The 17,686-nt window shown below is 38.0% G+C and overlaps 1 protein-coding gene across 1 annotated transcript in view; it reads right to left on the bottom strand.

Annotated features, from left to right (window-relative positions):
- LOC113098820 (cadherin EGF LAG seven-pass G-type receptor 1-like) overlaps positions 1-17,686 on the bottom strand; it is a gene marked incomplete at its 5' end in the record, with an annotated part of 111,798 nt that overhangs the window by 68,371 nt on the left and 25,741 nt on the right. The window contains 3 exons of the mRNA XM_026263911.1: positions 11,638-11,763; positions 11,862-12,025; positions 12,916-13,073. Coding sequence (XP_026119696.1) covers positions 11,638-11,763; positions 11,862-12,025; positions 12,916-13,073 — 448 coding nt within the window. The remainder of the gene's footprint in view (positions 1-11,637; positions 11,764-11,861; positions 12,026-12,915; positions 13,074-17,686) is intronic.

Genomic DNA, 17,686 nt, shown 5'->3' on the forward strand with positions numbered 1-17,686 from the left:
ATACATTTATTTAAAAATAAAACAAACAAAGGAAATGCCATCACTGTAAGTTCCGCCTCCATCAGCTGACAGGTGCGTCAGAGCGCATCACGAGGGAGCGCCAAATTCAAATAAACTATCTTCCGCCTATTTTTCATTCATTCTTTTTTCCGGTGGATCGCCTCATTCTGTTTGTGACACTGTACGCTGCAAAACCATGCCGTGCTTTTACTACCAAGACGCAGTTGCCGACCATGAGTTATTCCATAACGGACACAAACAGTTCTGTCGCTGAAGAAATAAAATGTAAACAAAGGAATTATGATCCATATTACAACGTTATTGCTTCGTTGGACTAAACGTGCTTCATGAGATGTCGTTCAGTGGACCCTTCCTTACCTTTCTAACTAAACCGAGATTTACAGCTGTGGATGTGTTTATGACTCGTTATTACGATGGATCTGGTATGTACAGCGTTTCCTTTGTTCATGTTTTTTTATGTGTACTGCTTACACAAATGTAGCAAATACAGTCTTTATAAGCTTTCCATTGAAAAACAGTGATCTGTCGTCGATGCTTGAGGCTTGGATCTTTATAATGATACATAGATTGTCAAGATTAAATTTGTCCCGTTTCATTTAATCTATTCATAAACACTGACACGTGCGAGTTGAGTGGCTTTGAGGACAAGGGCGTCGGGATGCAGACTAAGAGGTTAAACCAGGTACTGGTAGCTTTGGCACTGTGTGCAGGTGTCAAGTACTGTTGGAAAATGAAATCAGCATGAAGTGCTCTAAAACTTTCTGATATGGCTGCGTTGACCTTGGTCCTCAGAAAACACAGTGGACCAACTACAGCAGAATGACATTGTCATGGTTCATGAATGCACCATCTCCTGCTCGTCTCATGTTACGTCATGTTGATTGTTTCATGTGGGCAGCTGCAGCTCATTCCACCAGCCTACTTAATGCCCTGTCTTTCGTCTCTTGTTTGTCAGATCATTGTTTGAGGTCCTTCATGATTCATGTTAGTTCGTCTTCCTGCTCTTCTGCTTCGTGCCTTGTTCACGGTTCCTATCTACAGTGGATTACAGCTTCACCTTGGATCTTTTACCACCATCACCTCTACCAGCGCACTCAAGTCACCAACTCACCTGTCTGTGCTGCAATCGAGGTTCCTGCGTCACCCTCCGACATCTCCTCATCATTACAAACCTTCAATAAACATTCTTACTTGCATTTGCCTCCTGTCCTCCATTATACACGTCACAGAACGATCTGACCAACAATGGAGGCAGTGAGTAATCAACCATCCGCCCTGGAAGAGTTTATCAGCGCCAGTGCTCGGAGGATGGATTCCCAGGAGAGGAATCTTAACGACACTGGTCGCGCAGTTCAGGCTTTGGTGGCGCAGGTGTCCGAGCTCAACCAACAACTACAGCTGCTACAAGTTCCCACTGCGCCGCTCACACCGCTCGTTCCTTCCACACCATCGCCAAGGTGGCTTTCGTATTAACCCTGCTCACTGGGAGGGCGGCATTATGGGGAACAGCGGTGTGGGAGAACCAGGATCCATGCTGCGCCTCATTCCAGACACTCTCCGCCGAGATGAGGGTGAGTCTTTGATCGGGCCGTCGCCGGGAGGGAGGCGGCGAGGATGCTCGCTGAGCTACATCAGCATGAGAGATTCGTCTCGGATTATTCCATCGAGTTCCGAACTCTGGCGGTGGAGTGTCATTGGAACGAGGAGGCGCAGTGGGACATGTTCCTGCATGGGCTGGCTGACCGCATCCAGAGAGAGATCTACGCCCTGGACCTTCCGACTTCTCTAAACAGGCTTATTGAACTTGCTTTGCTGGTTGATGCATGTCTGACGCGAGTGGAGCGATGAAACCTATCCAGTTCCACACCCAGACTGACATGCGGGCCAGCGGCGGGGGCGTGTCCAGCCCCTCCTACGATCACGAGCCCATGCAGGTAGGGCGAGCTCGGCTTTCCCAGGAGGAGAAGGAGAGGCGGAGGTTCCTGGCCCTGTGCCTTTACTGCGAGGGAACCGGGCATCACGCTTACACCTGTCCGGTAAAAGGCCAAGCCCGGTAGTACGTATGAGGCTATATCAAGTGGGATCTCCGCCGAGAAGACCTCATCATCATCCACACTCCTCCCGGTAAGACTAAGATGGTCAGCACAGATTCACGACTGTCAAGCACTACTGGACTCAGGGGCGGAAGGTAATTTCTTGGACAGTAGACTGGCACACAGACTACACATTCCCCTCAGACCCCTCACGCACCACATCATGGTTCACGCCCTCAATGAACAGAAACTACTGGTCATATCTCACGTCACTGAAGACATCACCCTCATCACATCAGGTAACCACTCTGAGACTATCTCCTTCCACATTCTTGACTCTCCACTGGCACCCATAGTCCTTGGTCACCCCTGGCTTCTCCTTCACAACCCCAAAATAGACTGGTCCAATTCCAATTCTATTCTGGCCTGGACTAATCAATGTCATGAGTCTTGTCTAGTGTCTGCTTGTCTGTCTGTTTCTATGTCTGTGTTTCAGGAGGAGGCAGAGGGCACTTTGAATACTTGGTTATGCCCTTCGGATTCTCCAACTCCCCAGCAGTCTTCAAGGCATTCGTCAACGATGTGCTGCGAGATATGATTGATCAATTCATATATGTCTACCTGGACGACATATAGATTTTTTCCTCTTCTCTCACAGACATGGCACCCCAAACCATCACTGACTGTGGAATCTTTACACTGGACCTCAAGCAACGTGGATTGTGTGCCTCTCCTCTCTTCCTCGAGACTCTGGGACCCTGATTTCCATAGGAAATGCAACATTTACTTTCATCAGGGAACATAGCTTTGGACCATTTAGCAGCAGTCCAGTCCTTTTTTTAGGGAGACACGTCTGACGCTGCCTGTTGTTCAAGAGTGGCTTGACACAAGAAATGCTACAGCTGGAACCCATGTCTTGCATATTGCATATCTCCCCCACATTTTTATATGGGTTTTGTTTCACAATCCTCTCCAGGGTGCAGTTATCCCTATTGCTTCTACACTTTTTTCTACCACATCTTTTCTTTCCCTTCCCCTCTCTATCAATGTAATTGGACACAGAGCTCTGTGAACAGTCAGCCTATTTTGCAATGACCTTTTGTGCCCTCCTTGTGCAAGGTGTCAATGGTCGTATTTTGGACAACTGTCAAGTCAACAGTCTTCCTCATGATTGTGTAGCCTACAAAACTAGACTGTGAGACCATTTAAAGGCCTTTGCATGTATTTTGAATTAATTAGCTGAATAGAGTGTGGCACTAGGTGTCTTCAATATTTAACCTTTTTATAATATCCAAATGTTTTGAGATACTGAATTTGGGATTTTCCTTAGTTGTCAGTTATAATCATCAAAATTAAAATAAATAAACATTTGACATATCAGTCTGTGTGTAATGAATAAATATAATATACAAGTTTCACTTTTAGAATGGAATTAGTGAACTCAATCAACTTTTTGATTAGATTTTAATTATATGATCAGCACCGGTAAATACAGTACAATGAAGGGTGACCATTCATGCTCTTTTTCCAGAACACGTCCTGGCCAAGATTTCAATATTGCCTAAAATATCCAGGTTTTTGGTTTGTTTCCTGTTTTTATACTTGCTGTAGGTAATAATCGAAAAGTAGCAATGAACATGCATTGGTTAATCATGGCACATGAGAAGGTGGGATCTACAGAAAACTGCACAGTCTGCACAGTGCTGCTTCAAGTTGAAAGCAAGTATGAAAACAGGAAACCAAAACCTGGATATTTTAGGCAATATAAAATCCTGGCCAGGACATGTATGGGGAAAAATAGCACGCATGGTATCCCTACAAAATGAACTGAAGTATCAATTATTTCCTAATGACATTAATGTGACTGAATTTTGAGAAGTTGCCTAGGAACTGCCATCCTATGCAGGCAGAATTACATATTTTACTTGAGATGAACACTCTATTTGTGCTATGGCACAAGTGTAGAGGTGATAATAACTAAATTATGCTTTGCCATTAGCTATAAAACAGAGCTATCTTTTAATGAAAACAAAAATTGGGGCTACTTCAGGCATCCATTTAATTAGCATCAAAAATAATACCCTTTCTTGGCAGGCACGCTTCCCTGCCAAAACATAAAATTAGAGAAGGCTGTTTCAGTCAACACTGTTGTATGTTAGATGATGACATTACTTGATCATCCAGAATTCATAAATGAGCAATGCCCCAACAGGCCTGTGGAGGGACCTAAAAGAGAACAGCAAGTATCATGCTATCCCTTCTTGTTCGGACTTACATAATGTCAAACCACAAAAAACAGCCAGTGGGGATGTTAGGTATATTATCATTCGGGTTGTTCCAACACATGCAAGCACACCCACTTTCAAACACATCTGCCAATTAATCACAGTAGCATTGTAAAGCAGTGTGTAAAGTTCTGTTGAGTATGTATCAGTATTGACTGCCAAAGATGGTAAATGTGGCAAATGTATTGGCCTGTAAACTTTAACAAGCATGTTTTTCCAAACCGCAAGAGTGCTACCTTCACAAATCCACAAAGAAAGAGGTAAGAACAGAAGGCTTTGTACTTCCTGTAGCTCCGAGCATGTGTGGGAACAGTCATTTTAAACTAGACTGTCAGTTACTCCAAAACTGATAATTAAATTATGTCCCAAAAACCAAATGAGCAGTCTACTTAAAAATTGTTACTATAAGTTCTAAGATAGAATCTAATTAGTTAAATCTAAGACAACTTTGCTGTATCTTTAACAGAGATGGCAATCCCAGAATGCATTGCAACAAGCATGGTGAAACAGTTACAAAACAATACAATACAAATTTTGTCGTTGACCAAATACCTTTCCAGCATCATTACATACCATCACAAAAATAAAACTTAAAGGGGGGGGGGGGGGGGTGAAATGCTATTTCATGCATACTGAGTTTTTTACACTGTTAAAGAGTTGGATTCCCATGCTAAACATGGATAAAGTTTCAAAAATTAAGTAGTAAGTTTGTTTACCTCACCCTTAAGTCCTGGAGTGAGACGCGCTGGGAAAGCCGGATAAAAAGCATTGAAGCTTTGCGCTACCACTCAGAGAAGGTGAGGGAAGCCCTGCTAGAAGTTAGAAATAAAGCGACTGACCCTGTAGTGGCTGTTGAAGCCAACTCCCTTGCAGAAGAAATAGGTTCATTTAGATTTCAGATTTGTTGTGTTGTCTGGTGTGACATTTTGTCTAAAATTAACATCACTAGCAAGCTTCTACAGTCAACCAACATGCAGCTTGATGTAGCTGTTAACCTTGTACAAAAGAACAAAGCCGAACTCATCAGTTACCGAAAAACAGGCTTCTGTGATGCACAGACATCTGCAAAAGAAATTTGTGAGCAGATGAACACAGAAGCAGTGCTGAAAGAAAAGCGACTGCGTTCTACAAAAAGGCACTTTGCCTATGAGGCTGCAGATGAGCCGATAGTGGATGCTATGAAGAGGCTAGAAGTGTCCTTTTTTAATGCTGTAGTGGACTGTAGCATTCAGTCGTTGGAGGATAGATTTAAGTCTCTAAGTGAGGTTAAAGAAAACTTTGGAGATCTGCTCAATTTTAGGGAGCTAGATCGGAAGGTCCGGAGGGAACAATGTGAGCTTCTTGGGGAAAAACTCTCTTGTGGAGAGGAGGCTGATATTGATGGTAGTGCACTGGCTGTAGAGATTGAGAGTCTTCCTGAACTTCCCCAAACTATGATGACCGCCCTTGAGCTTCTCACATACCTCTCACAAAATGAGATGTGTGAGCTTTACCCAAATCTTTGGGTAGCTCTCAGGATAGCCTGCACTCTGCCTGTGACAGTTGCCTCAGCAGAGAGGAGCTTTTCCAAGCTCAAATTGATTAAAACATACTTGAGATCATCAATGGCCCAGGAAAGACTAAGTGGACTTGCAGTTATTAGTATTAATAACAAAGTTGGCCAAGCAATACCATACAATGATGATCATCAGTCATCAGTGACTTTGCCTCAAGAAAAGCAAGGAAGGAACGATTTTGAGGTGATTGTTGTATAATTGCCATCGTTGAACCCTTGCTATTCTTATGTTTCTAATTTATCTATTTTTTTGAAAATTATAATTTTGATTATATTTATGTTTGTCTATTTTGGTTTTATATAAAAGATTGCATATTTAATGCACATTTACAAATTATTTATTTCATGTTTTGTTCAAGTTTGTATTCAAAAGTTTAAGAATAAAGTATTTTAAGTATCGATTGTTTTATTATTTATTTTGTATTAATACATAACCTCACTGTATTCATTTATAATTTAACATTATAGTGTGACATTTGTGGCAATAATCTTCAACCATAGGTGACTTCACGTGGTGGGAGGGGGGCCCCCAAATCAAATGCTGCTTAGGGCCCCCAAGAGGCTCGGGCCGGCACTGAGTTTCAATACATACCACATAGAGACGTCCTGCTGTAGTCGTTGCTGCTGCTGCTCTTGTTAAATTTCAGCCTCTGGATCTGATTCTGGATCATAAATATACGGCTGAATCTGACTGTTAGCCATGGTTTGTTTTGGATGATGGTTTTTTCCTCACGGTAATGTCACAGCTTACACGCGGTCTCAACGCAAAAGCCTACTTGCGCTCGTGATTCTTTAGCTCCGCCCACACGTCACGCCTCCAGGAGCTCAGACAGACTATTTTTTTTACAGACTATTTTTCTCTTATAAATATAATAAAACTAAAGACTTTTTGGGGTTATGAAGGATGCAGTACTACTCTATAGGTACTCAAGATCAACAGGATATTGAGTGAAAATGAGCATTTCACCCCCCTTTAAAATGAAAAATAAAATGTAAAAGCTATACTAAAAAGATACGATTTCAATCTAGATTTAAAAGCCAATATTTTGGAACAATACCATACAGTGTTTTAAAAACCATTAAGAGAACCTTAAACTCAATTCTACATTTTACAGGCAACCAGTCTAAAAAAAAAAAAAAAAACAGAACTGGGGTTAATTCTCTCCCTCATCTTTGTGTGAGTCAAAAGTCTAACAGCAGCATTTTGCACTAATTAAAGATGAGATAATTAACTCTGTGAAATACCTATATAAAATAATTACAATAATCAATGCGTGATGATACAAAAGCATGAATAAAATGTCCAGGTCCTTAAACGGGAGAACTGATTTCAGTTTAGAAATCATTCTTATGTGTTGATAAATGGTAGCCTTCACAACATTAGTAACCTGTTCTAAAACTAAAGCTGAATCCATTATAACACCTAAATTCTTAACATGATCTGAAACACTTAACCTCATAGACAATAGCCTACTTATAATTTCCTTGGAAGCAGAAAAGGGTCCAAAGACAACACATTCAGTTTTATTAGTATTAAGATGAAAAAAATTGCTTGCCAACCAAGCTCTAATCTCACCTAAACACTGAACAAGTCCATCAAAGGATTGAGAGCCATTTGGATCTATTGGAATATATAACTATATACAGTATTGTTCAAAATAATAGCAGTACAATGTGACTAACCAGAATAATCAAGGATTTCGTATATTTTTTTATTTCTACGTGGCAAACAAGTTACCAGTAGGTTCAGTAGATTCTCAGAAAACAAATGAGACCCAGCATTCATGATATGCACGCTCTTAAGGCTGTGCAATTGGGCAATTAGTTGAATTAGTTGAAAGGGGTGTGTTCAAAAAAATAGCAGTGTGGCATTCAATCACTGAGGTCATCAATTTTGTGAAGAAACAGGTGTGAATCAGGTGGCCCCTATTGAAGGATGAAACCAACACTTGTTGAACATGCATTTGAAAGCTGAGGAAAATGGGTCGTTCAAGACATTGTTCAGAAGAACAGCGTACTTTGATTAAAAAGTTGATTAGAGAGGGGAAAACCTATAAAGAGGTGCAAAAAATGATAGGCTGTTCAGCTAAAATGATCTCCAATGCCTTAAAATGGAGAGCAAAACCAGAGAGACGTGGAAGAAAACGGAAGACAACCATCAAAATGGATAGAAGAATAACCAGAATGGCAAAGGCTCAGCCAATGATCACCTCCAGGATGATCAAAGACAGTCTGGAGTTACCTGTAAGTACTGTGACAGTTAGAAGACGTCTGTGTGAAGCTAATCTATTTTCAAGAATCCCCCGCAAAGTCCCTCTGTTAAAAAAAAGGCATGTGCAGAAGAGGTTAGAATTTGCCAAAGAACACATCAACTGGCCTAAAGAGAAATGGAGGAACATTTTGTGGACTGATGAGAGTAAAATTGTTTTTTTTGGGTCCAAGGGCCACAGGCAGTTTGTGAGACGACCCCCAAACTCTGAATTCAAGCCACAGTACACAGTGAAGACAGTGAAGCATGGAGGTGCAAGCATCATGATATGGGCATGTTTCTCCTACTATGGTGTTGGGCCTATTTATCGCATACCAGGGATCATGGATCAGTTTGCATATGTTAAAATACTTGAAGAGGTCATGTTGCCCTATGCTGAAGAGGACATGCCCTTGAAATGGTTGTTTCAACAAGACAATGACCCAAAACACAAGTTGGTTGACTCCATGCCACACAGATGTCAAGCAGTTTTAAAAAACTGTGGTCATGCAACTAAATATTAGTTTAGTGATTCACAGGATTGCTAAATCCCAGAAAAAAAAATGTTTGTACAAAATAGTTTTGAGTTTGTACAGTCAAAGGTAGACTCTGCTATTTTTTTGAACACACCCCTTTCAACTAATTGCCCAATTGCACAGCCTTAAGAGCATGCATATCATGAATGCTGGGTCTTGTTTGTTTTCTGAGAATCTACTGAACCTACTGGTAACTTGTTTGCCACGTAGCAATAAAAAATATACTAAAAACCTTGATTATTCTGGTTAGTCACATTGTACTGCTATTATTTTGAACAATACTGTATATCACGCTCACGAGAGTTTTAACAGTTTGTACACTATGTGAATTAGAGCTGAAGATCTTTGCCCGATCGGGTTCAGGCTTAATTTATATCATCTTACGCGGGCTCTGGTCGGGCTTGCGCTCCGGTTTGCGCGGTAAACGAGCAGTCATGTGATGTGTTTCGATTAGCGTGAGAAAGATGTGAAAATGAATGCTGAGTAGGTGTAACGGAGGGTTGTCTCTGGCAATTACGTTTTGGTTGCACCAGCAACTAAAGCAAAGTCTGAGTTGAGGAAAAGTTTTGACCATGTTTGTAATGAGAATAATGAGTGAATAATGATGCACCATCAGGGAGTGCAGGAATGCGGCGAAGACATCTACAGTGGATTCAATAATTTTCCTCCACAAAAACATGTAGGCTTAGCCTAATCTCTGTGATTAAAGGTTTTTCAAATGATAACTAATTTTTAATTGATTCTTATATGCATAATGTGGACAGAGTATTTACCTTAATGTAAAAAGAGTTTTTATTAGTGTGTTGGTCTATTTATAGGCTAAATGAGCCTATGTCTATTTAGAGTGCTGAGATGATAAGATGTCACAGAGGGCTTATTTTATTTCTTTATTCCAACTTCCAAGTGGTCTAGTCTACGTTAGTTATGAATAAATTATGTTAAAACATGCATAAATGACTCATTCTTAACAGAAGCCAAAAGAGCTGTGTGTGTCCACACATTTGAATAATGTTGGGCTGTAAACGGATTCGGGCTTTTAAAAAGCTGTCAATCAAAATGTACTTGTCAAGCTCGGGCCGAAAACTGTCGGGCTCGGGTCCTGTCGGGCCTAACTTTTATGGCCCGATTACAGCTCTAATGTGAATAAGAGGTTAACCCTCTGAGATCTAAGGGTATTTTAGGGGCCTGGAGGAGTTTTGCATTGCCCTGACATTTGTGCTTTTTTCAGTTTTTTATAAATATCTAAATGGCTAAAGTCTAATCTCACTGTAATCAGCACAAACTGGGCTATAATAATAATAATATGTGAGCAGCATGTATGTACATGATTGTATTTTTGAGAAAACGGAAAATGTTATGCATGGTTAGAGAAAAACTAAAAAAATTAAATCATTTGAATAAGGCCATAAAACACATAAAAAACATTGGTTCTCTTGAGAACTAGAGCTTGTAGCCTACAATTTTTCTTTCTAAATTATGTGAAAATCATCTTGTTTACTCACTTACTGAAAACAATATATTGATTAAAATTTTCTAAGACTTAAAATTTTCTTTTTGTTGGTAAAAGTCATATGCGAGTAGCCGTCAACTATCATGAATATCATTGTGATTTAAACCTGAGAAGACAAAGGCTCGCATACTGAGAGGGGGGAGTTACAAAAAAGAATGTGAGGACAAAATAAATATATATATCATTTTATGTTTGTAGTTTATTTTGAATATATTTGATTATCCCACAACATAATTTAATATTCACTTGCGTGCATTGAGTGCAGTTAAACAGTGAAGGACGAGAGAGGACCAGTCCTGGGCTATATTTTATGTTTTGCTTTTTATTTGCGTGCATCAGTCATCCGTGAGGGGCTGGTGCGCTGTTTTGTTTATTTTGTGATTATTAAAGTTTCATTTTGATTGTGCGCAGGTTCCCGCCTCCTTCTACCCGATGAATATGGAGATTTTATTATTACATTATCATTATTATTATTATTATTATTAATGTTGAAAAGAGCTGAGAATATTTTTTCAGGTTTTTTGGGAGGGATAAATTGAAAGAACAACATTGTTTGTTACATTTGTTACAGTTAAATTTATTTGTTAAATGTATATTATTTACATCAAGCTTTTGAATGGTATAGTAGTGTATATTGTTATTGAAACTTCATAATATTTCACTTGATTATACATTTAGTCAGGAATTTTAGTTTGGAAAAAGTCTAAATAGTAAAATGTTTGCACGTTATGTGAAAACTAGTACAAGTATATAAATAAATAAAAAGAGACTTACTCATGTTCATGAGAGACTCATGTTTATGATCTCTGCTGAATAAAGCACTTCATTCTTTTTTCCCTGATGAAATCCAAGTCACATCTTTTTGGGGTGAATTGTGTCTTATTCCTCTCATCGCGAAGCAAACAGTAAAATAAAAAAAACTTGAACACTCTCGCTGCGTTGTCTTCTGTTGTATGGGCGTTTTCAAGCCGTGCACTTCAGTGAAACATTATCATCTCAAAAGTGCGTTCAGCACGGGGGCGTGGTCGCATTAGAAGATAATGAAGGGAGACATGCAAAACGGACATTGCATTGTTTTCATATGGATTACTTTATCACAGAATATTTGTTTTCAGCAGAATTTGTTTAGCTTGACATGTCAAGCTTCCTATAGATATATCTCATGTCTCTTCGTTGAGTATTCACTGAGTTAATTTTAATGACGTGTGTCTAAATGAAGATCACAGCAGATAAAGGCTGCAGACAGCACACCTTGTTTGTTATCTTTATTTTATAAATGCACAAAGTTTTGTTGTCATTATGTCTGTATCCAAAAAAAAATAGACCCTTTACAGATTCGATTGATGTTTTGCTCTTATCTGTACGATCAAAACTGAAAGTGTACACATGTACACATTAACATATGTTAATGAGACACATGTATGCATGCTACTAAATAGTCCCACCTACCCTGATCACAGTTCTTGCCGCCCCGGCCTTCAGGACAGTCACAAAAGTAGGTGTTCCACTTATTTTCACACTGAGCACCGTGCTGACACAAACCCTCATAGCAGAAGTTCTTCTTTGCCGGACAACCTGACAGTAAATAAATATATTGGTTTTGAGTAAAAGCAATCTATAAAACAAGTTCACAATGCCCACTATAAATTAGAATTGTTATGTTTGTGTCAGACCTTCAGTGGTGCCATTGTTAGCGATGTAACTGGCCATGTCTATGGATTTACTGTCAATCATCAGGTTCCTCATGCAACCCACAAAGTCCCGGTTCCGTATGGGGAAATCTTCTGGAAGGTTGGGCACCCCACCAAGCAGAAGAGGCCCAGTGAGATCCAAAGACCTGAAGAGGAAAAACAAAACTTTGAAATGTGCTACCAAACTCTCCAACAAGTTAATGGCATCAAAAGCTCACAATCTAGTGAGCTGACCTGCCTTCCACTGTCAAAAGCTGAAAATATTGACAGACATTTGACAAAGATAAACCTTTCTAGTGCAAATTTGTCAGGTGCCTCTTTAGACAATATCAAATGGAGCATACTTTAATGCATTCGTTTGTGCACTAAAATTAAACTTGAGTTTTTATGCATACATTATGGTAAGCGTACAGTGCATGCGAAAGGATTTTCATCATCAGCATAGTACTTTTAATAGATTTTTAGAACCATGCTTTTTGTACTTTTTGTACAGTTCACACACTTTTGATCAGGTATTAGTAAATGTCTAACAGTAATATTGTGAAACATTATTACAATTTAAAATAAAAGTACATCTCATTGACCCCAACTGACATCCTTTAATATCACAGCATGATAAAAAGCTTTATGAGAAAGAAGACAGGTGAAAGAGAGCTTGACTCCTAGCCAGTCTGTCAATTGCTGTGTCCATGACAACAGAGCCATAGGGAATGGAATGTTGCCATGATGTATAAAACAGGTTGTTGCTTATTAGACTAGAGCTATGGGTTAAACCTTCACATTTATCTGTTGTTCTTTCTTTTAAGTGTTTTAATGCACAGTCGTGTTTCAGCATGCAACAACATCTGATGCTGCAATTGCCACCTTAAGTATGAGAAGATCTTTCACAAATGAAAGATTTTTGGATGTGTGTCCTGAAGGAATCTGAATGGGTGTGAGTGAGTAAACAGCAGTGTAATTATGAATAATTACCAAAGGCTAAATATCATGAGAATGAGTTCTTGTTTGATTTACACAGAGAGAGGGATCAACTCACTTCTTTTGTCCCGTCTGGGTGCCCTGGGCAGCGCAGGAGTAGTTGCCGATCTGACTGCCAAAACGCACAGCCATGCCGATGTCACAGTCATCCACCGCAACTACTGCCACCTTCTCACCTGACGGACCTTGAGGCAACCCCAAATGACTTATCTTCGGCTGAAAAGAGAAGAAATGAAAATGTGCTACTGATTAAAGTCATGTCACCTTTATTTATTCGCACTTTATACAATACAGACTGTGTCAAAGCAGCTTTACATTTGTTAAACAGGAAAAATGTGTGCTGATAATGCAAGAGGAACTAAATTAAAACTAAACAGCATGAGCAGTTTCACAGAAACACATTTTGAATGATTTTTACACGTTTTGAAGACGATGAGTATTATAAGTATTGATATCCATTTCTACAATTTATGTAGACAAAAAAAAGTGCTGTAATGTATTGAAATGTATTGAAAATGCAATTGTACTTCTTAAAATATTATATTAATGAAATAAAAGGCCACTTTAGTACACTTTCATGATTGTTAGACAGATGTTTAAAGAGTTCACTTTGTAAAAAAAGTTTTCTTATAAAGTACATTTTAATTTATTATGATTTAACATTTCTTTGTCATGCTTTAAAGAACTATAATTATTTTTGTGTTGACAATTTACTAAAGCAAATGTGAAGCACTGGCTTACAATTTTATCTACAGTGTGACATTCAATATTACTTTTAAAATAAATGTATTTTACATGTACGAAATTCTAAATTCACCAAGTGTCTGGAAACATTATATTTAGTTATTTTAAAGTATATTATTACCATAATAATTAAATGTTTCCTGTGTTGGCAAAATGAATCGCAATGAGCAAATTTTCAAAAGATTAGTTATTTTGATTTTCACAATGCCCACAAAAAAACTAAAAAACTACAACTTAAAAATGATTTATGGGAAAAATCAAATTAAAGATTTCTGAAGTTTGCCAAAGCAAAATCACCTATCAACTTTGCATCTTTTCCTCCACTTATTTTTTTAATAATAATCACAAAATAGCTATTTTTGTTTTATCTTTGTTATTAAAAAAAAAATTTACGAAGATGCAAATAAAACAAAACTTCTTAAAAGAAGCATTCATGCTGTTTTCTGTTTTCAATGACAAAAACAGTTAAATCAAGAGCAGAGTGTAATGCACACATATCAGATGTTTTTCCCTAACAGTCAACCGAAACTTAAGAGTTAACAAATTATATTTTCAAGAAATACCCACAAAGACGATGCTCTCTGAATGCGGTAAAACACGCTTTGTGAATCAAAAAGCTTTTAATTTTGGTTTTATTGTATTTTCATTTGGAGAATTTGAACACAGTGTGACAAAAACAAAATTTAAACATGGGAAAAACATCTGAGATTAGTTTATTATATCCAGGAGAATGTTTAAATATGGAATTAAGTACATTTGATTCAACTGAATTAGCAACTGATCTAATATTAGTGGGCAAAGCAAGAACATTTAGCAAAATGCTAATTGCTTCAGTTGAAGCACGATACATGTCCATCATTGCAAATGCGACAAAAAGACAGGTTACTTCCATTTACGCTCACACTGCTTCCTTTTATACTGAGATGCCTTCCGTTTGCACTGAAAAGTTCACGCATATCCACATATGAAATCACCGGGCCCACTCATCGTTTTAATCATACACTAGATTTAATTATATCGCATGGAATCGATCTTACTGCTATAGATATTGTACCTCAAAGTGATGATATTACAGACCATTTCCTTGTATCGTGCATGCTGCGTATAACTGATATTAACTATATGTCGCAGCGATACCGTCTGGGCAGAACTATTGTTCCAGCCACCAAAGAAAGATTCGCAAATAACCTGCCTGATCTATCTCAACTGCTATTTGTACCCAAAAATACACATGAATTAGACGAAATTACTGACAACATGGGCACTATTTTCTCTAATACATTAGAAGCTGTTGCCCCGATCAAATTGAAAAAAGTTAGAGAAAAACGTACTGTACCATGGTATAACAGTAATACTCACTCTCTCAAGAAAGTAACTCGTAGTCTTGAACGCAAATGGAGAAAAACTAACTTAGAAGTTTTTAGGATTGCATGGAAAAACAGTATGTCCAGCTATAGACAAGCTCTAAAAACTGCTAGGGCAGAGCATATACACAAACTCATAGAAAATAACCAAAACAATCCAAGGTTTTTATTTAGCACAGTGGCTAAGTTAACAAATTACCAGACGCCACCTGATTCAAATATTCCACCAACGTTAAATAGTAATGACTTTATGAATTTCTTCACTGATAAAATAGATAACATTAGAAATACAATAGCAATTCAAGCTGGCGGTTGTCAAGCCTCTTATTAAGAAACCAAAACTAGATCCTAGTGTACTGGCAAATTATAGGCCTATTTCAAATCTTCCATTTATGTCTAAAATTTTAGAAAAAGTTGTGTCTGCTCAATTGAGCACCTTCCTACATAAAAATGATCTGTATGAAGAATTTCAGTCAGGTTTTGGCCCCACCATAGCACAGAAACTGCACTTGTTAAAATTACAAATGACCTGCTCCTTGCGTCAGACCAAGGCTGCATCTCATAGTCTCATAGTCTCTAGTCTTACTTGATCTTAGTGCTGCATTCGACACCATAGATCATGACATACTCATAGATCGATTACAAAACTATACAGGTATTCAAGGGCAGGCTCTAAGATGGTTTAGATCCTACCTGTCCGATCGCTACCATTTTGTTTACTTAAATGGGGAGTCATCTCATTTATCATCAGTAAAATATGGAGTGCCACAAAAGTCCCCTAAAGGAGGTAGAGCTTTCTCACATTTGGCTCCCAAACTCTGGAATAGCCTTCCTGATAATGTTCGGGGTTCAGACACACTCTCTCTGTTTAAATCTAGATTAAAAACACATCTGTTTCGCCAAGCATTCAAATAATGTATCTTTTAAATTGTGAGTGTAGTTGCATCTGATCAAAGGTGCTTTTTTATTCATTTGCTTGGGTTAAAATAATTTTACTTTGTTGGATCAGCAGCTATGCTAATGATGTCTGTATTTTGTTTCTATATTTACATCCCGTGGTAACTAGGATTTACACAAGCTCCAGTCTGGATCCAGAACACCTGAGAAGAGATGATGCTGACCCTCAGAGGACCTCAGATGATGCTGACCCTGAATCAACAAACAGAACTAACAATTATTGCTAAATGTGTGACTGAATCATATAATAACTTAATTAATAATATTGATAGTTCATCGTCTAGCTGACTACGTCTTGTATTATTATTATTATTATTTTATATTAGTGTGCACATGTATTTCATATACATTTCAAGATAAGGTTTATTTATGTTCCAGCAAAGTTTGAGGTTTATGGCCTGAAATACTTCTGCTAAAACTAATTTCATAATTATGTTGATAATGTAAAGACAATTCCGGATGTTTACAGAATCCTGTGCATACCTTCTCACAGGTCAAAGCTGTTTACAGGAGATATATCTATGTGGTATGTGTTGGCTCTAAATACCTAGCGCGCGGCAGATGTGGACCATCTGTCTGTGTAATACATGGCATGAAAGTGACAGACAGAAAGAAACGTTGTGTGGTGTGTAAGCATTCACTTACAGCATGTCAAACTTTCCAAAGCATAGCAGCTTGTAAACTATCACTGCCACTTATACAGAAATAATCTTTTCTACTGCAAAAGCACTCACACTTTCCATTAGGTGCTGTCTAAACATGGCACAATTTGAGTCTATTTTTCTTTTTGCCTTCCTGTTGCTATATATGAATATCTCTCTGTGTTTGCTCCAACTACTGACACACCAAGTCCCAGTAGTAGATTTTTACTCATAATAACAGATTTCAACTTATTTTATTACTTTATGGTCAAATTATAATCATTTTGAAGTTTTTTTTTTTAACTGTCCCATCAATTATTCTTGCAACTTTTTAAATGCTTTTATATATAGATTTTATGGTTACCCTTGTTCTATACCAAAACTTTAAATTTTAAACTAAAAAGTTATGAGTTTCTGTAGCTCAACTGGTATAGTATGGGATTTAAATCCTGCCATGATTCAAAACTGAAAATACAGTTCTGAAAGGTTGAAACTAAGTGTTCGAAAACTCAAAATCTTACAAAAAAAAGTTTCGCAAGTTCGAAAAATACGATTTGCAAGCTTGCAAAATGTAAAAAAAATAAAAAGATCTCTGCAAACATTATGTTGTTTTTGAGATTTCCTTCTTCAGAACTGCAACATTTTTTTAAGATGTTGCGCAAATAATTTTTCAGAGTTTCAAATTTGTCAGTGTTCTCCCAGTGTATAGTTTGTTTTCAAGATTTGAAACCTTGTAAATGGTGATCTGAAAACTGGTGTGCGAATGTGTGAAAAAAAGTTTTGAAACTCTGAAAACAGAGCTTTGCAGGCTTGCAAAGTGGTAAAAAAAATTAAATCTCTTCAAACATAATTTTGTTTTTGAGTTTTCCTTCTTCAGAAGTGCAACACTCTTTTTAATGGTGTTGTGCAATCATTTTTTCAGGGTTTCGAATTTGTCACTGTTCTCCCAGTGTATAGTTTGTTTTCAAGATTTGAAACTCTGTAAATAGTGATCTGAAAACTGGTGTGCAAATAGGTGAAAAAAAGTTTTGAAACTCTGAAAACAGAGGTTCGAAAGGGCGAATCTTATTACATTACATTACATTTGCACTCCTATGCAGACTATTTTTTCAGAGCCGAGTTT

This window comes from Carassius auratus, unplaced genomic scaffold (assembly GCF_003368295.1).
Source record: "Carassius auratus strain Wakin unplaced genomic scaffold, ASM336829v1 scaf_tig00216704, whole genome shotgun sequence".
In the NCBI taxonomy this organism is placed as follows: domain Eukaryota; kingdom Metazoa; phylum Chordata; class Actinopteri; order Cypriniformes; family Cyprinidae; genus Carassius; species Carassius auratus.